The 21,617-nt window shown below is 33.8% G+C and overlaps 1 protein-coding gene across 2 annotated transcripts in view; it reads right to left on the bottom strand.

The window, feature by feature from the left end:
* The window catches only part of PTPRN (protein tyrosine phosphatase receptor type N), a 2,492,130-nt gene that overhangs the window by 700,251 nt on the left and 1,770,262 nt on the right, over positions 1 to 21,617 (bottom strand). For both annotated transcript variants that reach the window (XM_044075862.1, XM_044075864.1), the window contains one exon: positions 20,704 to 20,768. In XM_044075862.1, the coding sequence (XP_043931797.1) occupies positions 20,704 to 20,768 (65 nt within the window). The remainder of the gene's footprint in view (positions 1 to 20,703; positions 20,769 to 21,617) is intronic.

Here is a 21,617-nt window from a genome sequence, read left to right as displayed (position 1 = left end):
AATCTCAAATGACTGACTCTCACTCAGTCAGTCACAACCAACAGACAAGGCAATAGTTGACAACTTATTTGAATGAAAAGGTAATCTTTGAATTCAGGAGAAACAACATCTCATGTATTTAATTCCTTCTAGTTTTTCTTTATCAAACTTTTAAATAAAAATTGTTAAGCGTTTTGCAAACTAGGGTAAAGTCATTCCTTAGGTTATGACCTAACAACTAATAAGTGTGTGGTTTATTAGTCTTTCCCCCACATGCTGACTCTTTCATTCCAGTTAACTTTCAGTGAAAGTTATGTATTTCCTCAGTTCTTTTTATGCATGTCTTTTCCTAAGGCTCTCAAAGAGCTACACCATTTTCCAGTTCACTGCATCTTATAAACCCATTATAGTGGGATCACTAGCTCAAACTACCTGGATATAAAAAAGTAATCAAACAGCCTGTTTATAATTCTCCCACATTCCAAAATAGTTTAATGCTGTGCATTTAACAGCTGGCCCTTTTCTTTGTAACCAAACATGCTGTATCACATTGTCAAATTTTAGAACACACACTTTATCCACATTTTTGCATTATGTAGGCTTGTTTGCCATCTCTAAAATATTATGCAGAGTTTCTAAAAAGTGATTTGATCCAATTTGCTAGTGATTAGGTCATCAGCATCTTGTCACACTACCTGTACCTCAATGAATTTAATTTTTTTGCATATGGAGGAAAAACACAGTACTCTAAAACCAATCCATGTACTTTTCTACAATTTATCTTACAAAAATTACCAATGTAGACTATTAGATTTATTCCCAAACTTCTGTTACTAGTTAGGTGCTAATCCATTTTACATTGCAGAACTCGATGCATTTCTTCTCAAGCTTGTTTATTAGTATAATACAATATGACAAAAGCCAAGGAAATGTCATGATATAACTATATCTACTCTGAGTCTTGTATCAGTAACTTCCACATCACTGACTGTTAAATTTAGTATCTATCTACTTTTTCCTGCATTTAGTATCTACCTACTTCTTCTTATTAGCATTTGATCAATACTATTCCGTCTGTTCAAATATATTTTTCTTACAAACGTACACTACATTTTAACTTTGTTCTTGTGCTAATGAAATTGCTGATCAGTCTGAAATGTTTATAGCTGCTTTACTAGTTAATGACTACTCCATTACTGCATTTAATTTTTACCTGCTATATAAACAACCTTAATTTTTTTCCAAGAAGTAAATGTACATTATAGGTTCATATACTCTTATTAAACTTACAGCCAAAAAGGCCACTGTGCAACTCATCCAATTTGCCTGCATATAGCAGAAGTAGCTATTTTACTGCTTAATTATCATAAACCCCTGATTTAAATCTGAAGTTACATACAAAAATCTAGACTGGCTTTGAAGACAGCTAAATAGTTGCTCTGCTAGATGTTTAAATGGAATGTATTCACATGACGGGGAATGTGCTGGGTCAGGAGACGATTCCACCATCAAGTGTTGTTAATGCTACGATAGAGATTAATATTTTCAGTGCAGACTTTTACAAGACTGATTGCTTCATGAAGATGGAGAAGACTAAAAAGGACAGGGTCCTTCAATGCGTGAAAAGCTAAACAAAGGTTTTCCTTTAGCAGTCTATATGACACTGAGAAGACTGAAAGGACTTTTATGCACACTCTACTTCTGTTCACTCACTAGCATCTACCCTCTCCTCTTCTTCTACTGTGATGATAGCCAGATCAATGCTACTGGAGTTCTGTTTTTATGGAATGTATACCTTGCTCATATCTGGTTTCTATTAAAATGTCTACTGTGGTTCTGCTGTCATTATGACTCATCTTTTCTTCTTTGTCCTCTCTCTTTAATTTTGTTTGCAATGCTGTCATCTGTCTTTCTTGCACCTGGTGCTCTACATACTATACTCACCTACCAGAGTTTGTTAGCTATCATCTCAAGGTTTAAGGCCAACATCTCTATCATTCTGCCCTTCTCCTCCTCATACTTATCTCTTCTTGGATATGTCTGACCATTCTTACCATCCTGTATAAGTGCAACATTAACACTATCGTAACTTTTCTATCGGTTTTATTTTCATTAACCCTGTTTTCATACACTGCTCCAGTTATGCCTTAAGAATCTCATTGCTTTAGGGCGTGGCCAAGGATGAACACAGGATAGCAGCAGATTTCTTCAGCTCCACCAATTTCATTACACAGACAGGAATTAATTACTTAAAAAATTAATTTTTGAAGTAATTTTCTTTCTAAATATGTTTGTTTTATATAGTTCTTGAACTATATCTAAAAAAGAAAGGAAATCTTAGCAATATTCCTGTCAGAAATCACTTTGGAAATTTTCCTGTCAGTTTATCAGTCTGAAATGAGTTCCAGTAAGACAAATTCTCAAGACTCCAGCATCAAGAAAGAACTTCAGTCTCTGATAATTATAATCCAGCAACTTACTGCTAAGATGGATAAAATGGATACTAAAATAGACACCTTCATAGAAAAACTACAAAACAAATAGACTTGTTACATATAGACCTGCAACAACAGAAGATCCAGATGACAGGCATAGAAGAAGCTGTGAATGACATGGAAAATAGAATACAAGAAGAGGAAATCAACATTGAGTTTCTGCTGAAACAAAATACACATTTACAAACAAAGCTGGATGACCTGGAAAATAGATCTAGGCGCAATAACATTAGGATTTTTGGACTGCCAGAAAATATTGAAGGTAACAATATTACTTCTTTTTTAACAACATGGCTCCCTAAAACTTTAGACTTACCAGAAGCATTCTCTTTTGGTATCGAAAGAGCACATAGATCTATAGCTAATACTAACTCTAACAAAAACTATCCTAGATCAGTTATAGTTAGATTTTTATCATCTTTTGATAAAGAGATGGTTCTTAAATCTGCTTGGGCTACAGCTCCTGTTAAGATTAATGAGACAACTGTGCGTTTTGTCAATGACTATTCTTCCATGGTAATAGCTAAAAGAAAAGTTTTTCTGCCACTAATAAGGGAGCTTAAAAAAGCACAGTTTAAAACATACCTTCTGTTTCCTGCCAAGCTTAAAATCTTCCTTCCTGATGGTCCTAAAATTTTCGATGACTTAGACTCTGCTTTACTGTTTATCAAAAAATAAGATTTTGGATAAAATAGAAGAAATGGAATGGGCTAGTCCTTCATTAAAGAGACTGGCAACTGAAACTTCGTGGAAGACTTCAGAGAAGAAGAAGAGACTAAAAACAAATGATTTGTTCTAGGTTTTTTTCTCTCATCATTTTATTTCATTATTAATCTTTTAAATATAGTTCCTGCATTTCCAAGAAGCAACAAATATTTTGAAAAAGATTTAATCAAAGTTATTCTCTGTGTGCAAAGAAATGTTTTGTTTCATAACTAGTCAAAATATCTGGAGATTTAATGGCAAGTTGTGATTCAACTTGTTTCTCTTTCTGAAAAGGAGAAGTAAGGTTAGTAATTTGATACATTTTTTTCTTTATCTTTTTATTTTTTCTTCTCCTTTTCTTCTTTTCTTTGTTTAAACAATGACATTCTATTTAGATTATGTAGTGGGTGAAGGGTGGGGAAGGCAGGGAGAGAAGAGTAATGAAAATATGATTAATAGAATAATAACATATTTATTCCTTGTAAAATGCTATTCCTAATTATACTTTCTTGATTACACTGCTTATGCTTGTTTGTAAATAATCTGTCCTGCTTTAACTAATAATAATTAGAACTAAATAATAGTAAATAATATGTTTTATTTTTAACTCTATTAATATAAACAGTAAGTAATATTTCATTGTATATACTTCTTATAGCTTTCTCTTACATTTTTTTATTTCTGCCTTACACCCTTTTACTTTCTACTCTCTTTTTCTTTTCTTTATTAGTATATAGAAATGTTTTTGATCATATAGACACAGTAAATAATAAGATTTGCATAAAAATTGAGTTGGGACAAAAATATTGAGTTTTATTACTTATTAATAATTTTGGGCTTAATTTCACTTACATAGAGGCTGTAATAACCTGTAAAATACATTGTGAAGGTTTTGTCATGTTTAGATGCATTTACACTGCTAAATGAATGTTTGTCACTAGTTTTAATAAGTTTCCGCCAAAATGTTAAGAGAGACAATCTGGGATGTGGGCTGTCTCATGCACAGTGTCCATGAGCTACTTCAAAAGCTTCAACTCTCAGAATTCTCACAGAGAAGCTGAAAGCAGCTAGTCTCACCTTTGACCTAGATATCACACTGACACATCACAGATTCAGCAATGACACTCTACCAGGAAATAGAAATGATACAAATGTGACTATGTGAAGGAAAATGAACTCTTTAACATCTAAATCTGAGTTATTTTATATAATTACTTAAATATCTATGCTATAATTCATAAAATATGTCAGTTATAATGAGTTTAAATGATACAGTTTCTTGTAGTAAGTAAATGTCTTATTTTAGAAGGCATAGAAAATGAAACATTTATTCAAGTGTTTTTGAAAATCTACTTAACAGCAGCTTAATAATCTGTGTTAAAAACTTATGTTCCAAACATATACATTACTATAACTCATTTAATTCATCTGATTGACAAGCATAAATAATTTTATAACTCTATACTGGAAGAAATTGTCATGTGACATATTTTGAAGCAGTAGTATAGCATGGTTGTAAAATCTGGTTACTAAAATGTGTTTGCTGTGCATTATTTTGTATAAAGCAGACAGATTTATTGTAGGGACAGCAAGTAAGATGGTGTTCAGTAAGGACACAACTCAGTGAGATCAGATATATATATATATATATATATATATATGTGTGTGTGTGTGTGTGTGTGTGTGTGTGTGTGTGTGTGTGTGTGTGTGTGTGTGTGTGTGTATGTGTGTGTGTGTGTATGTGTGTGTGTGTGTGTGTGTGTGTGTGTATGCATATGTATATATATATATATATATATATATATATATATATATATATATATATATGTATATGTGTGTGTGTGTATATATATATGTATATGTGTGTATATATATAATATATGTGTGTGTGTGTGTGTGTGTGTGTGTGTGTGTGTGTATATATATATATATATATATATATGTGTGTGTGTGTGTCTGTGTGTGTGTGTGTGTGTGTGTGTGTGTGTGTGTGTATATATATATATATATATATATATATATATGTGTGTGTGTGTGTGTGTGTGTGTGTGTGTGTGTATGTATATATATATATATATAAGTGTTTCTGAGAATCTGCATAACTATGCAGTATGATTTATAACAATTTCTATGAATATAATACTTTATTCTATTGACAATAATGAGTTTGAGTAAATGCTCATATACAAGCAATTCAAGTTTTTTTTGGAAGCTGTTAATTGCATTTACATGACAGAAAATAGATGCATCTTAATATATGTAATGTCTGAATCATATTAGCCAAAGTTTTTGATTTAAATGAATGTTAGAACCTATTTTTCTCTCCTCTTGATTTCTAACATCAAGATTATTTGAATGCTATTTGAATACAAGTGTTTTATATTACATGGATGTATATAGTAGTATGAACAGTTTTTAAAAAAAAAAAAAGGTTTATTTTAGTTTATATGATGCTGTTTTACCAAATGTGTAGTCTTGTCTTGCTAGATAATTGAACTGAAAACTGTTAACCTCAGTTAAATATAACTAGTATTAAATTGATAAGGTGGTAGCTGAGGTACTGCTGCTTAGGGTAGGGGGTTAACTTGAGTGGTAAATACTACTCTAAGTTGGAGTTTATAACTCCAAGCTGGATGCAAGGTTTAATCCTTACATTATTTTCACTTGTTCATTGTTATTTGTATATAGTTTTGACATCCACAATATATTTTGTACATTCATTGTCACTACAAACAAAATTGAATCCTATACGAAATCCCATAAGAGAGTCAATAAATACAGCTATATTTAAAGGTACACCTAAAGGAGGAGATGTAACATTACTTATCTTGTTATTTGTTATTTTGATCATAAGATTCTTAAGTTTTAAAAATGCCAAATGACATCTTTAAAAGGAATTTCTTTAAACATTAATGGATTGAATAATCCATGTAAAAGGGCAAGCTTAATAAGATACATTAATTTACATAAGGCCAACTTAGTCTTTCTGCAAGAAACCCATCTCTTGAAAAAAGATATTGATAAACTAGCCACAAACAAATATACAGTATTGGTTAGTTCAGAGCACACTCAGAAAAAAAGAGGAGTGGCTATTTTATGGAATAAAGTATGCCCATTCCTAAAACCATTAAGTCTTATCAGGATGACAAAGGAATGTTTTGTATGGTTACAATACAAATTAATGGGAAGACTTACACTTTAATTAATGTATATTGGATACCTGGAATTGGTATTAATACAGTCAAACATCATCTTGATAAGATCATATCATTCTCTATAGGAGATATTATTTTAGCTGGTGACTTTAATTGTATACTACATGAAAGTGATACTACCACTATAGGGAAAAGAAGAATTACATCTAATGCAAAACATTTAAATTATTTTGCTAATTCTTATCATTTGAATGATATTAATAATCAGATAGATTCAAAGTCATTACCATACACCTTTTTTTCTAACAGATACAAAACTTATTCAAAAATAGATAGGGTCTTTATTTCTAACCAGATGGTAACATTTAATTAATTCCAAAATCATTTAATGTCCTATATCTGATCATAATTCAATTGTTTTTGAATTCATGATAAAAAATACTCATAATGTTCAGATCAAAAGGATACCAGCATACTTAACTCAACTAAAAAACTATAAAGAATATATACTTTCAGAAGTAAAACATTTTTTAGACATAAATAATACTCCTGAAGTCTCCATTGTTTATGTTTGGGATGCCTTAAAATCATATCTATATGGACAAAGTATCAGATGGTATAATAATAAAAGGAAATCTTGGGATAAGGAATTGTTAGATATTCAAAGTAAATTAGACTCTTATAAACATAATAATAAAGAAAATATTATGGACAAGAAAGTTATTGAAGAAATAAACAAACTAAATGAGAAATACAAAGAAATTTTAACTCATAAAGTTAAAATAACTTTAGAGAAATACAAGTTTTTGTCTTATTCAATAAGCCCCAAATACTTACATAGACTTAAAATAAAACAAAAAGGTTGAATAAACAAAACCATATCAAAGAAATCTTTTCTCTAAGGAAAAAGAAGAATGTTTCTAGTATACTACAAATACTAGATGAATTTAGAAATCACTTTCACAAAATTAACCATAATAACATTAACATGGAACCTAAAGGTAAAATAAAGGAGTTTATAACCACAAACATGAATAAAAAGCTTAATAAACAACAGATTAAACTATTGGACAAGAGTATTTCATATACAGAAGTTATTACACAAATAAATAAGCTTAAATCAAACAAAGCACCGGGTAATGATGGTATTATACCAGAGATATATAAAATCCTTTCTACAAGTACATATTCATTAATACATAAGGTTTTTATTTTGGTCCAATCTGAGTTAATAACCCCCCCATCTTGGCAATATGCATTTATTTCGCCAATTTTGAAACCTAATAAAGATCCAACTAGATGTTCTTCATATCGGCCCATCTCATTACTTAATGTTGATTATAAAATGTTTATGAGTATCTTTGCTGATAGATTGAAGACAATCATTCCCGGCATTATAGATATAGATCAGACAGGCTTCATTGTAAATAGAAATACTTTTGATAATATAAGAAGAACTTTAACATTAATAAATTTTGCAAATAGGAAAAAGAAAGATTTAACACTTATTAGTCTTGATATAAGGTCAGCATTTGATTCAGTAAGTTGGGACTATCTGTTTACCTTAATGAAGTGCACAAACTTCTCAGATGCATTTGTAAATCTAATTGAGCATTTATACAAAGGAACGTTGGCTTATATTAAGGTAGGAACATATGTTTCACAAAAAATACCCATTCTTAAAGGTACAAAACAAGGATGTCCACTTTCTCTACTATTATTCACTTTAGTAATGGAGCCTTGGGCTAATTTGATCAGAAACAGTACTGACATAGAGGGTTTTGAAATAGATGAAAATACAACATCCAAAATTCAACTTTTTGCAGATGATGTTCTAATTACATCAGCAGGATCTAATTCTTCTATGCAATCTCTATTTGATAAAATGATGAATTTCAAAAGTATTTCTGGTTTAATATTCAATGAAGAAAAAACTAAAATACTACCTATATATACACGAAAAAATATTCTCATTAGTGATTTTACTAAATATGTACCCAATTCAGGTCAGATAACTTATTTAGGTATAATACTATCTAAAGATATTAAATCTATTATATATAGTAATTATAATACCTGTTTTCTTAATATACAAAATCTTTTTAATACCTGGAATAATATGTTTTTACTATGGAGGAGAGACTTACAATTATTAAAATGATAATATTCCCCAAGATTTTATACTTAATACAATCAATAATACTTCCACCTACCAAATAATTATCAAGAAACTGAATACACTAATGTTAAATTTCCTATGGGCACCTAATAGACCTAGGATTGCATTAAAGAAACATACTAATAGCTGGTCTCAAGGGGTATTTCTTTTCCAGACTTTAATTTATATACTATCTCTTCTATTGTAAAAGTTATTACTTTATTAATAGATCAGTCATATGTCACAAAATGGAAAGATTATTGGGAGCTAATTAGTATGCACTTCATGAAAATCTCCTTAACACATAAAAATATGATTGTAAATAACTCCATGTTATGGTTACTAAAGGAATTTTGTACTTCACCTATTACACCTAAACATATGGTTTGTTACCCATTAAATATTATTATTAGTTATCGTAACTTTATATTCATGCACCCTAAGTATAGGGAATGGAATTTTATTGTATTCCTATAATGTATACTCAGGGTATGCTTTTGTCATCTACTTCTGAAGGAACTCATTTAACTATAGATAATGATCTAAAGTACTGGTATCAGTTGATATCTGATAATAAAGTTAAAAATCTAGATTTCTTAAAACAAGAATTTGATCTAAGAGAAACTTGCTGGTTAGAGGTTCAGACCTTTAGACAACATCTCATTAATAAAATAGATCTAATGTCTATAACAGTTAAATAATCTATTCCAACACTGATTGATTACTTGATATTAAATTTACAACATAAAGTTTCTGATAAAGGTAAACTTTCATACATACATAAAATTATCAGACAAGAAACTTTTACAGTGTAGATTCATACTGGAATTATTTCACTTCTATTAATGGGGACCCACCAAATCAACAAGATAAACAATATATATTGGAATCTGCTTATAGAACTACGTCTTCCATTGTCTGGAGACTTTATACATGGAAATTTTACATAGATCTTTTATACACCTTTGCTGATGAATAAAATAAATAATAAAGATAATTTATGTAAGAGATGTAATGTAGAAATTAATGCTGACTGGGCTCATATGTTTTATGACTGTATAAAATTGAATGAATACTGGAAGTCAATTAATGAATTTTTGCAGGCTCTTTTTACAGATAATTTCATTATTTCTAAATCTCTTATATTATTCAACACACCTGTACCTCAAAGTGTTAAAAGGTTAAGCTTCCCTTGTTATGGTCTATTCTAGCAGTGGCTAGGAAAATAATAACTAGAAATTGGATTTCAGATACACCTCCTTCGTTCAATGAATTTAAAAATGTTATGAATATAGTGTGCCATATGGAAATAAACACAATTAGGACAAGAACAAATAGAAAAACATCTTATTATATTGTATGGGATAATTTACAAAATTTGTTAAAAAAATTTTAATTTCAATAACATGGTATTTTAGTTTAATTAATTGATCTGATTGTAGTGGATGTCTTTGTAAATACTTTACTTGTTTTGTTGAATATTATAATAATACCTATTTTTAATTACTTGTATAAAATTGTTATGATATTTCTCTTATATGTTAAAACAATAAACCTGTTTTGAAAAAAAAAAAAGAATCTCATTGCTTTCCATGCTTAGATGTAGATTTTTGCAGGCATGTAATTCTTCATACTACCATCGTTACCCAGCCTCTGTGTCTTCAGATCCTCTCACATTATAACAGTCCATAAGCTGCACAGTGAAATCGCTTATTTTCCTTTTTTTCGTGTTCATTCTACCGTAGTGCTGGTAACATCTACATAAAGATCAACTTGCTGGGCTTCCTAGTTTACTGAAAGTCTTCCCCATTTCTTGCATTCCTTGAATTACCACTGTCACTGATTTTTTTTAGGTCATTATTTTTATTTGTATGATCACTGTCTTCACACATGCATGCGCTCTCGCATGCGCGCGCACACACACACACACACACACACACACACACTTCTACTCTTTCTTCCCACTGTCTTCTAGATTCTGTTCTAATACAATTCCCTGACATTTAATGCACCATTTGAGACTTCAGGTCTCAATTTCTTACTACTGACGGTTCTTCTTTCCACATAGTTCCTCCACATCATTTTCCCTAGATTTTCCAGATTTTCCATTTCTACCTTGACCATCCTTAGACTCCCTTCCCTTGCTAAGTTCCCTAGCGATCCCAATATAATCCCTTTTTCTTTTCTACATATCTATCTTTTCTAACTCTTCTTCTTTCTCTATATTATGCCACAGTTATATCCCAGGTCCATTATCCTTTTTTCCCTGCCCATCATTTTCCACTCCCCTTAGTTTTCAGTCCTTCTCAAATTCTTTTGCTTGTTTTTCTTGACCCACTATGATCAGATTCCCTAACTTAAGTAACTCAACCTTTATTCATGTTTCTAACTCATTCACCTGTTCATACCCATGCATGCTTTCTATTCTCCTTTGGCCTAACACTCCAACAAGCCATTTCCAGTCTGCCTCCAACAGATTCACTCCCTAAGTCATAGTGAAACCTTGGAACACACACACACACACACACACACACACACACACACACACACACACACACACACACACACACACACACACACACACACACACACACACCTCAAACCATTTCTCTTATTCTTTTCATGCCCTCCCAGCTACCTCCTACTCTGGTACATTACTCTACAGATAAGTATCAGTATTGAAAAAGGAACACCAGAGTAAAGATGTACCTTTTCCAAAACAGAATATAAAAATTACATAACTGAATAGAGTCCATGAGTAAACAAAAATCCTAAAAATCATCTTGGTCCTTAATGTCATGAAAGGGACAGCAGTGTACCACACCAACAACTAATCCCAACTTTAATCTATTGTTCACTTAAAGTAAACATAAAAAAAAGAAAAACAATGCTATGACAACTATGCAATGTCTCAGACTTGGATAGCCATACTATTTTTTTCAATCTCTGCAGTATGCAAGCTACTGTTAAGACAAAGATAATGAAGAAAAATGTACGTATTCAAAACTACATTTCACAATTATGTCAGGGGACAATGAATCTGACATCAGCACCTTTAAATGCAGCGCGTATCAAATATCATTATGTATATGGAAAGGATTAGTGGCTCTAATAAACTGTCAGAAATGATAGCTGACCTTAACTGTTTACTATAGACAAAACATATCCTCATCTCTAGATCCCCCAAAAATACAAAGGTCTGTAAGTTGCTTTACAAACAGATTTCAGTCTCATACTGGACTGGTTACTTTTATCCAGCTTGATTTGTTACTGTTTAACATCTTCAATAATGTTATTTGGTATCCCCAAAACCATACTATTATGCAAAAGCTCATAATTACTGATTCTCTGGGAATCTCTCTACCACAAGTTACAAAACAAATACATTTAGATCAAAGACTCCCATTTCACTACTATAATAAAATCACAGTGGATATAGTCTTACCATAGCTTAAATATGCAACAAACTATTAAATGGGGTAAGAACAAAATTGCAAAGGGCAATGTGGTCTAAATGCATTAACACCCTACTAATTATACAATGTAACACTTTGATACATTTGTCTGGCTAGTTCACAAGAACACTACTGCCTATTAATTATCACAGCCAGCTGGCTCTCCATTAAAACCATCGCTATGATTCTTCTTAACTCTCTGACTTACAAACTACTAAACTCCAGCTACTGCCCTCCACATGCCAATAATCTTAAAATTAAATCATTCTCCTAAGTGATTTGCAAGACAGATTATACTGGCTAGATTGGGTCTATATTAGATCACCAACCGCTTAAAGAAGCGAACGGTGATTAATTGACCCTATGTAAGCGAAAGCTTACAATCTCGAACTGTCAGAACAGCGATTTTTTTCCTAGGGAAAAAAATCGCTGTTCCAAAACACATGCACACAACACAAACACACCAAACAAACAGCAATCCACACACATACACCTAAAATCTTACAACTAACCCTACACTAAACTATACACACACCACTAACTATCCACTTACCTTAACCCAAACCCTAACCCTAAGGTCAGTCACTATCGCACACTCACCTCACCCGCTCCCTAACCCTAACTCACCTAACCCGCCTAACCCTCATGTCCACACAATCGCACACATACCTAACCCTAACTCACCTAACCCACCCTAACCCTTACATCCACACAATCGCACACTTACCTGAACTCGACCCGTACCTTTCCACCACAGCACTGAAAATACCAAAGCAGCAGAAATGGACAACCAAAATCTTTCCCTACGAAAGAATTTGGGTTTCTGTTGCTTCGATATTTTAAGCTTTCGCTCCGTAGGGTTCGATATTAGAACATTCAAAGGTTTTAAACCTTAATCTTCTAATATAGACCCGGTTAGATTCAACTTCAGACTCTACAATGGTTAACAATATTTCTCTAAAATTGCACCCACATTTTGAAATTCTTTATCACAAGAAATTAGGAACTATAAGAAATGCTCCCCTTTAGAAAAGTACTCTGGGACCACCTTGCTAAAATGTACAATGCATTTTAATTGCTAATTGTGCAATTATAACCACAGTTCAGATACTGGTTACCTTCGATTGTGTTATCACTTGAACTTTTCAGAGTTCGATATGCATATTTCTGAAATTTACCTTTACCAGTCAGAGCACTTAGCTGCTCAAAGTAATTAATTAATTTGTATTATTTCTCATGTATAGTGCATTATTCATCTTATAAATTGAATTCCTCAATATGTAATATGAAAAATCATTACGCTGCTATTACAATAACTAGATGGAAATTGAAATTGTAGCAACTTGTCCAACTATGTACCTATTTTTTACACAGTTAACTTTCTGAAACAATTAACTAGTTCTTAATGTGTTCTCTCAAAGTTTTTGCCCTGGGTTGTAGCTGTAAAGGGACTTCAGACCAGTTTGCTTACCTGGTCAAGAAATATAATAAAATAAGAATAAGATAAGTCCTTCCCTGCAGCTCAACTTTACACCCAAGCCCCAAATTTCACCTATATGTCACTTACACCTTTAGAACTACAGTGGTTGATGGTGGAGTTAAATAATAACATTTTCAGTTCATTATTTACAAAAGAATTCTAGTCTTCTGCCTTATTCTCAGTCCCACAATTCTAATATCAAAACTTTGAAGGAAACCTTTTGCTATCTTTGCCAGCTGCCATATGCCCAAGTATGTACTTAATATACTGAGAAGAGAGCACTACACTCTTTCTGTCTGTTAACTGATAGGTTGTGCCTCTCATCCAAACTTCAAATAACTTTGAAATAAAAATCGGCCTCTCTACAATAGCTCTTAGGACAAATGTTCTGTACTCAACATCTTTGAAATAGAATTATACCCCTTTCCTGGCTGCTGACACTAGTATTGTAGCCTTATAACAAACTTTCTACACAAACAAAACTTACTACAGATCAACAACGTATGCAGACATAAATAAGACTAACCTAAACTTACCCAGTACTAAGTGAATCTTAAATTAGTACTATAAAATAAAACTGGATGCCATAAATTAATGAAGAAAATGTTGACATTCTAATGTACATGTGGCAAAAAAATTATCTCCTGATAAAGTACAGGACTGTATATGACATTCATTATAAGCTTGAAATAATATATTCAAGTGATGCATGTACAAGCAATATCAGTAAAAAGACAAGGCAGTATATGACATTACAGGAATATAAATAACTATTAGTTTAAGTGGAAAAAAAACTTTACAAGTCATACCAAATAAGTTTTATTTAATTTATTTTATTTATGAACTGCCAGCTCCACTGGCATAGATGGATGTAACCAACAATGCAATCCCAGTGACTCAAGTTCAGTTACCAGCTTGGGTATGTGTTGAAGTTGTCATGGGAGGGAAGAGGAGTGTTGAGGCATGACCTGTTAAGTTCTTCTATGCGAGGGGAAAGGAACACATGCTTAGGGTATGCCTTGATGCAAGATTCTCTGGTGGAGACCTTTCAATAATCAGGGCATCATTGCAGAAGTGGGCAGGACTTATGATGTTGTCACTCAAGGAGGTGGGGTTATTCCTTGCAGGAGCACATTGCACACACACCCCAATCTACAGTGCACCTGTATGGGAAATACAAGAACTCAACTTATCAAGGCATCTTATGCAACATAAAGTAGAAGGGGTCTCAGAGTCTCTCTTCTCCCTTGGCATCCACTGTTACCAGTAGCTGAGGGCTAGTGACCCTTATCCACCAAATGTTAACACTCCAGATAAAGGCTCGTACATCTATGGCACTGGGAAGAGGAGGTGCTCAAAGGAAATCATGTGATTGCAGAGAAATGTAAACCCCAACTGCATGCTAACTAACCTATGGGGGTTAGTTTATACAGGATATAATTAGGCAAATGCCTGTTAAAAATATAACAAGCACACACAAATTTTAACATTAACAAATTACAGAACAGAAAGTCACAACAGCATAGCTCATCAAAAATTACAAACATTTATGAAAAATACAAACATAAATGTGTTCAAACTTATTTCTATTAAAGTTTGTAGTGACAGGTTTAAATCCATTTTTAAAAAGTGCAGAAGTCCTAAATACAATTGATTTATGAGTTTTTATGACTGAACATGATATAAGTAACAATGGGAGACATAACTGCTTTTTGTATGTCGCTTACTTTTACACAACTCAGACTTATCAATAAAACAACTTGGAACATTCTAATTACAGGTTTCTTACATAAACAAACCTTATTTAAAATAAATTCATCTATCAATGACAACTCATGTATGAACTCAGACAGATTATAATGAGGAATTCCATGTGCAATATTCATGATACATCTCATATAGCAAGAAGTGTTACTTCTAATCTATGTTTTGCTTTTGTGAGCATCCAGAAGAAATAAAATCACAATATTGTAGAGAAAGCAGTAGTGTGTGCCCTCTAAGCCAGTTCACTTCTTTAGAATAATTTTCTCATTACAGTACAAAATAACTAATGCACTAATATTCTTGGATTTTGTTTATCAATACGATTGTCAGCATCTGTTGCTAAGTCATACCAAGTTACTTCTCTACTTACCCCTGTAATGCCTTCCACATCCCTAAGTTTCAATGACTTGCATCGTAAATATCATAAACAAGAGATGCGTAAAACAAACAGTACCGTAAGTGGCATACAGCAACAAAGAAACCTATGATGCAGCACTATCACTGCCTCATATGATACATACTGTTAGTATTTGGGCCTCAACACATTAATAGGACTAAAAATATGTTTTCTTATGAACCAGTAAAGACATTGAAAAAGCAGTCCATTTTCAAAATGATCAGCCTAGATGCATTCCCTAGCTATAACAGCTCACTTTTATCATCAGCATACATTTGAGGACAAGGGCACCTAATATCTATTATGTACACGTAGGCAGAAAACAAAAACTTTAAAAGAATCATGCAGACAGGTGTAGGAGAGTGAATCAATTGAACATCTGTGTGCTGCTTGCCTTCAATACTTGCTAAAGTCTTTTTTCTTTCTGAGCACTCCTCACTATTGTCACTGAAGCTTATGCCTTCCTCTCATTAGCTCATTTACTTCATTTTTTTTATGCATCTGAGTGAAAATCTAGGGCATCCATTTGCCAGATGGGAACCCTCAAGCGAGGATCTGTCATATTGTGTTTTGGAGTGGTTTTTGATTTATATATGCTAGGATGTGAGTCAATAGTAATGTTGGTATGCCTCTACCTTATTTTTGGGTGTTCAATGCTTATACACCATGTCTGTGTTTTACATGTTACAAATATCTGTCTCTCTCTCTCTCCCCCCATGATTGTCAGCATGGGAGTGAACAAGCAGCAGCTAATTACCTTTCTCTTCCAAAGACAGCTGAGGCACAGAGACCTACCCCCTACATCATGGAAACATCCATTATTGGGGAAGCTAGTCAAACCTTAGTCAATGATATCACACACAAAAATTTTACTCCTGCGATCTTGTCCTTAAGCTGACATTTCTAAATTTTTTGTGGCTTTAAAGCAATGTAAAATAGGCAAGTAGCAATCACCAATATACGTAACTACTGTGTAGGTAGCTTTTTTTCACATGCATGTAAAGACTGCATTTTGTCCAGTATTCTTACACAGAAAATGGATGTAGACAAACTTGAAATTGTTTTTTTTTTCTCTCATTTTATTTTCCACAGGAGTACACCACAGGCATATTGCCTCTGATCCTTCAGACAACTTACACTGTTTCAGGCCTACATCAGCCTATTTTCAAAGATAACTCCTGGACCAGATCTGCATCTCTGATCATGGTACATCATTATGCAGATATGTTGGTTTCACCCCCCCCCCCATCACCTTGAGCACATTCTCAGTGGCCACCGAGCCAAATGTATGAGGACCATCATGCCATGTGCTGTAACCCATGTATTATCACAGAATTCTGCGGCACTGTGGGGGTCAGCAAATATGAGGCAACAAGTGATGAAAAGGGAGCCCTTATACATTTCCTGTTTTAGGCAAGTCAGGGTTGTCAATAAATCCCAGCACTCAACTAGCTCACAGAACATGCATGCACTTATGTAACTCAGCTGGTTTAAGTGCAACTCATCAAATGCATGCCAGTCTATGCAACTCAATTCCTTGTCGTAGGACAGCTACTATTTGATGCTTGTTTCCTTCCACTCCTTCCCCAAAACTGACTTTACATTAGCAAAGATGTATTCCTAAACCCCAGTTACCAGAACTGTATGTGGCAACGCTGTCACTGCACCAAAAGTGATGCCCACAGTCATAGTTTGTGTCACTGTCCCTTATTCCTGTCCTTCAAAGATGGAAAGCTAATTTTTTGAGAAAAAAATGTTAGGAAACAAAGATTCTTACTTATCTCACTCTCTGATTCCAGGAGTGGGGAATTGCCATCAGGGCTCAGTCCTACATTACATTGGGTGCTCATATACTAATTAAAGTTCAATCTTAAATCTAAGTTACATGTTTTGTAGATGGAAATCAATCTTTGTACTTTGTAACTGTTTTGTGACAGCACCCTTCAGTCTCCTCTTTAACTTGTTGCTTCCACTTCCAATCATTCTATTTTGAGTTTTTCAATGACATCAAATTGCAAAGTCACACTTTAAACAAGTGTTCACATGTCTAGAAACATAACTGCTACAAAAGAAGAATAAATAACAGAACTGTTCAACATGACCTCATCTTCACAGTGGCAGCAACATTCGTTAGATTTAGTCTTAAGTTTGATTAAGTTATAACAAATAGGCAAATGTTAAAGTTTATAATGTTTTGTTGACAACTTGCAATATATCTGTAACCATTTACGCTATACACATGATGTCAGTAGTATTTTTGATTAGCCATTTGTGAGCTTTCAGATTAAGCCAACCAATTCTACACCTGTTGCTTGGTTGTTGAGATAGTTACAGAATGGTGACCATTTGCATAATCATGTTTATGAACATCACTAAACATCACTCTAGAGTTTCTAGACATTGAAGTATTACCGAGAGCTGTTAGCTAGTATCTTTCTACAGCTTGTATACAACATAGTTGTGCATTTCCTAATGCAGACATGAATTGAAAACAGTAAATGCTCACAACAGCCAGTTGACTGATCCTGGGTGGGGCTGTGTCATTTACATTTTGCAATAATTATCGTAATCAGCTTTAAGGTTGCAGCATCTTGAACCAAACTTACTCATGCATTTTGCTGCAATCTAAGAGTTCCAGTTGGTTTCAGCAACTGACCACTGCATTCCATCTTTGTATACAGGACTTGATGGAGTAATACTTGACATGCTGAATTCAACAAATGTCACAATACCTTAATAAGGGAAATTCTGGTAAGGACTTTGTTAAAACAGAAAATATTTTACAGACAGATGTGCTTGAGTCTCGTGTGCTCACTGCCACCTCTTTGCACATGCAGCTACACACACATTTTTACACTGATGCAGAGGTAGTACATTTAGAGACTGGGAAGTACCTGATCCTTACTACAACTACTATATTTCAGCTGGAAGTAAGCTCATTGCAGAAACATGAAAATATGCAATTATCTTTTGACCCTACAGTAACCATTCTAAAGACCCCAGCTAACATGTAGCTACCTATTCCTTCCACCTTCAGGTGAGTACCAGTCCATTTATTGCCCAACCACCAGTGAGATGCCATCCATCTACTCACTCTGCAGTCAAGCAAGAGCCCAAATCCCATTTAGTCTCTTCCAAGGCAAAAGTTTTGTTAGGTGTAGGCAGTCATTTGCATGAATTTGACTACTAGCAAACCCAACCCATCCGTGCTGCTGCCCAGGGAGTGTCCCATGCACATTTCCACACATACAAAGGTTCACAGAAGGTGGCAAACCATCTGACCCAGTAGCTGCTACTCCAAATCCGACACTACTCCTGTTAAGGTCAGTGCTATAGCAAGTCATACTGCCTCCATCCTTGTGGGTTGGGTAACCTGGCAAAGGCCAGTCACTCCCAATCTTTTTCTACCACTGGCCTTGCAGCTTCCAAGTCAATAACTGGACCCAGGTTGTCCGGGTTGTCCTTGTGCTTTATCTTCCTATGCCTCAAGACTAAGTGGGGGGGGGGGGGCAGTGAATACTCCAGATTAACTGCCTTTTACAAGGTACCTCATTTACAGAAGCTTTAGTGGTGGTTACAGAAGCAATACTTAAACAAGTGAATAACAAAATCCACTAATTTATATTTCAGAAACCACACAGAACAACGTCTTCCAGTACTGAAGAGGGAATCCCTAGCTCTTGGGTCAGACTATGTGACTGTAAATCTTTGAAAGCTCATTCCATACAAGGTAATGGGGCCTCTTGAAATGAGCATTTTTTGCAGATGGCAAGCGTTCCCATGCTGCCAGACTTATAGAAATAAATTCCACGGCCATGCATGATAGTGGAATCGAGAGCATTTCCCAGACAGAGCACACGATTTGTAAGATGTTACTTATTTCACTCTAGCATGAGAGAGCAGGTGACTTTCAAGTTACAGAAGCTCAGGGACACATGAAGAAGTTGGGGGAAAATGGTCAGGTGGAGTGCTTTCATTGCAAAGTCTATAGATCCCCTCCTTATCTTTAGGGAGATTGCTTTCTCCTCCAGTTACCAAATACATCGCAAACACATCCTACAGGTGAAAAAAATCCTCCAAACTAGCTAGAAGTACACATGCTATGTGTCAGGGAGTAAGTGCATGTGTTGGTGTGGTGGTGTGGTGGTGTGTGTGTGTGTGTGTGTGTGTGTGTGTGTGTGTGTGTGTGTGTGTGTGTGTGTGTGTGTGTGATACAAAAAACTGGAACATCTTCTCTGCCTTGTACTCATTAACAGATAAAAAATAAACAAAGCAAAAGAAGGCAAACTCCACAAAGGAAGAGTTTTTTTGTTAGCGCTTTTGTCCACTCTTAGTAAATGAACTTCTTCAGACAAAGTAGCTCAAAAACATTCACTTAAAATACCCTCTCAAGAAGTGTTTCAAATGACATCACATCCTGCACTCTCTCTTACAGTGATAACTACACTGAAATCATAAATACATGCTTACTGATAAAATACACATCCAAAAAGATATATTTATGTGTATACACTGAATATATACAAATAAAAAACTATATAAGTCAATTGTTTTAAAAATCTTACAACCATTAAAAATGGAAAGTTCTATCTTTCAAAAGATTTGAGTTTCAATACACATTTCAAAGTACATTGTTCATTTAAACCTGGGTGGATGTAAGCATTCAATTGGAGCTGCCAGATAAGTTCTCTTTCTTCTAATTTGAGAGACCAAGGGCCTCCACGAATGTCTTTACATATTTGCTCGATGACCAAAAATGAAAAGGAATGCCCTGGACAAGTTATAATATGTCTAGCCAAGGCATTGGAAGAATTCTGCTTCCCAATATTATATAAATGTTCATAAATACATTGTCTGAGATGTCTCTCGGTTTTTCCCACATAGAAATATTCACATAATTTGCACTTAGCTAGATAAACAACCCCCATCATCTCACAATTAAACTTGCCCTGGAGCACAATTTAGTAAGTACATTGAGGTCACCAGAAATTTCAAATTCAATAACAAAAATAAAATTGTGCTCCAGGACAAGTTTAATTGTACAAAACATTCACAGATCCAGATATGGTCACAATTTATTTTGGTTCAACAGAAAATGGAAAGAACACTTCCTACCTCTCCAGTTCCAGTCTGGATGATCTTCAGCCCTGTCTGTGTTTCCAAGAATGATTTCTCTGTAACTGAAAGATGTAAACAATAAACAATTAAAAAGTATGCTTTTAGATGGAAAAAGGAGGATGCATTCATTACAGACTAAAATGTATGCAGAAATCAAGGGCAAAATTATTGGAAACAGAATATCAGAAAACAAGGATCTTTGCACCTATGCAAAAAACTGGTGCCCCCAATTTTGTAAATATGTAAATAGTCTTGTAAATAAAAATAACACTGAAAGGGTAATCCTAGTATGATATAAATATCTGTAATTTTCATCTGTAATTGCTGCCAACAGCAATATGTGCACAAGCACTGCAAGCATAACTATTGTAAAGAATTTTATTCTAACTTGACTCAGAACATGTCAAGCAAATAACCTTTACTTGATTGAATCACTGTACTGCATTACAGTGTTTGTATGCAAGTAATTCATTTATATCCCAATAGTCTGTATGTAAATAATATTTATCTATCTATCTATACATCAACGTTTTGGTCCAGGTCATAGCTGAAAAGGACTATGTTAGATCAGCCTGTCTAATTGCTTAACAAATGGCAAAAATAAATCAATACAAGGCTACTCATTGCCTTTAATAAAATATACATTAAAATAATCAGCTTTATGAGTACACCAAAGAGCAATTTGCTTATAAAACTAGAAACAATTGCCCTAGCTTTTTTAGTACTTAATTCAGTCTACAGCAGCTATAGAATAAAAGTCATTCATTCATAGGTAAGTACAAGGCTAATTGCCCTTGCGGGCCATTTTAAGCCTAGCCAAGTGCCCTTCAAAGGTGATAGTCAAACCCTCTACCTTGTGTTTGTGATGTAAACACCTTAACCATTATGCTAACCCACAACAAACCAAGGCA

Source organism: Protopterus annectens, chromosome 6.part1, assembly GCF_019279795.1.
Source record: "Protopterus annectens isolate FY-2018-M chromosome 6.part1, PAN1.0, whole genome shotgun sequence".
In the NCBI taxonomy this organism is placed as follows: Eukaryota; Metazoa; Chordata; order Ceratodontiformes; family Protopteridae; genus Protopterus; species Protopterus annectens.
This window is presented reverse-complemented; position numbering and strand designations above follow the sequence as displayed.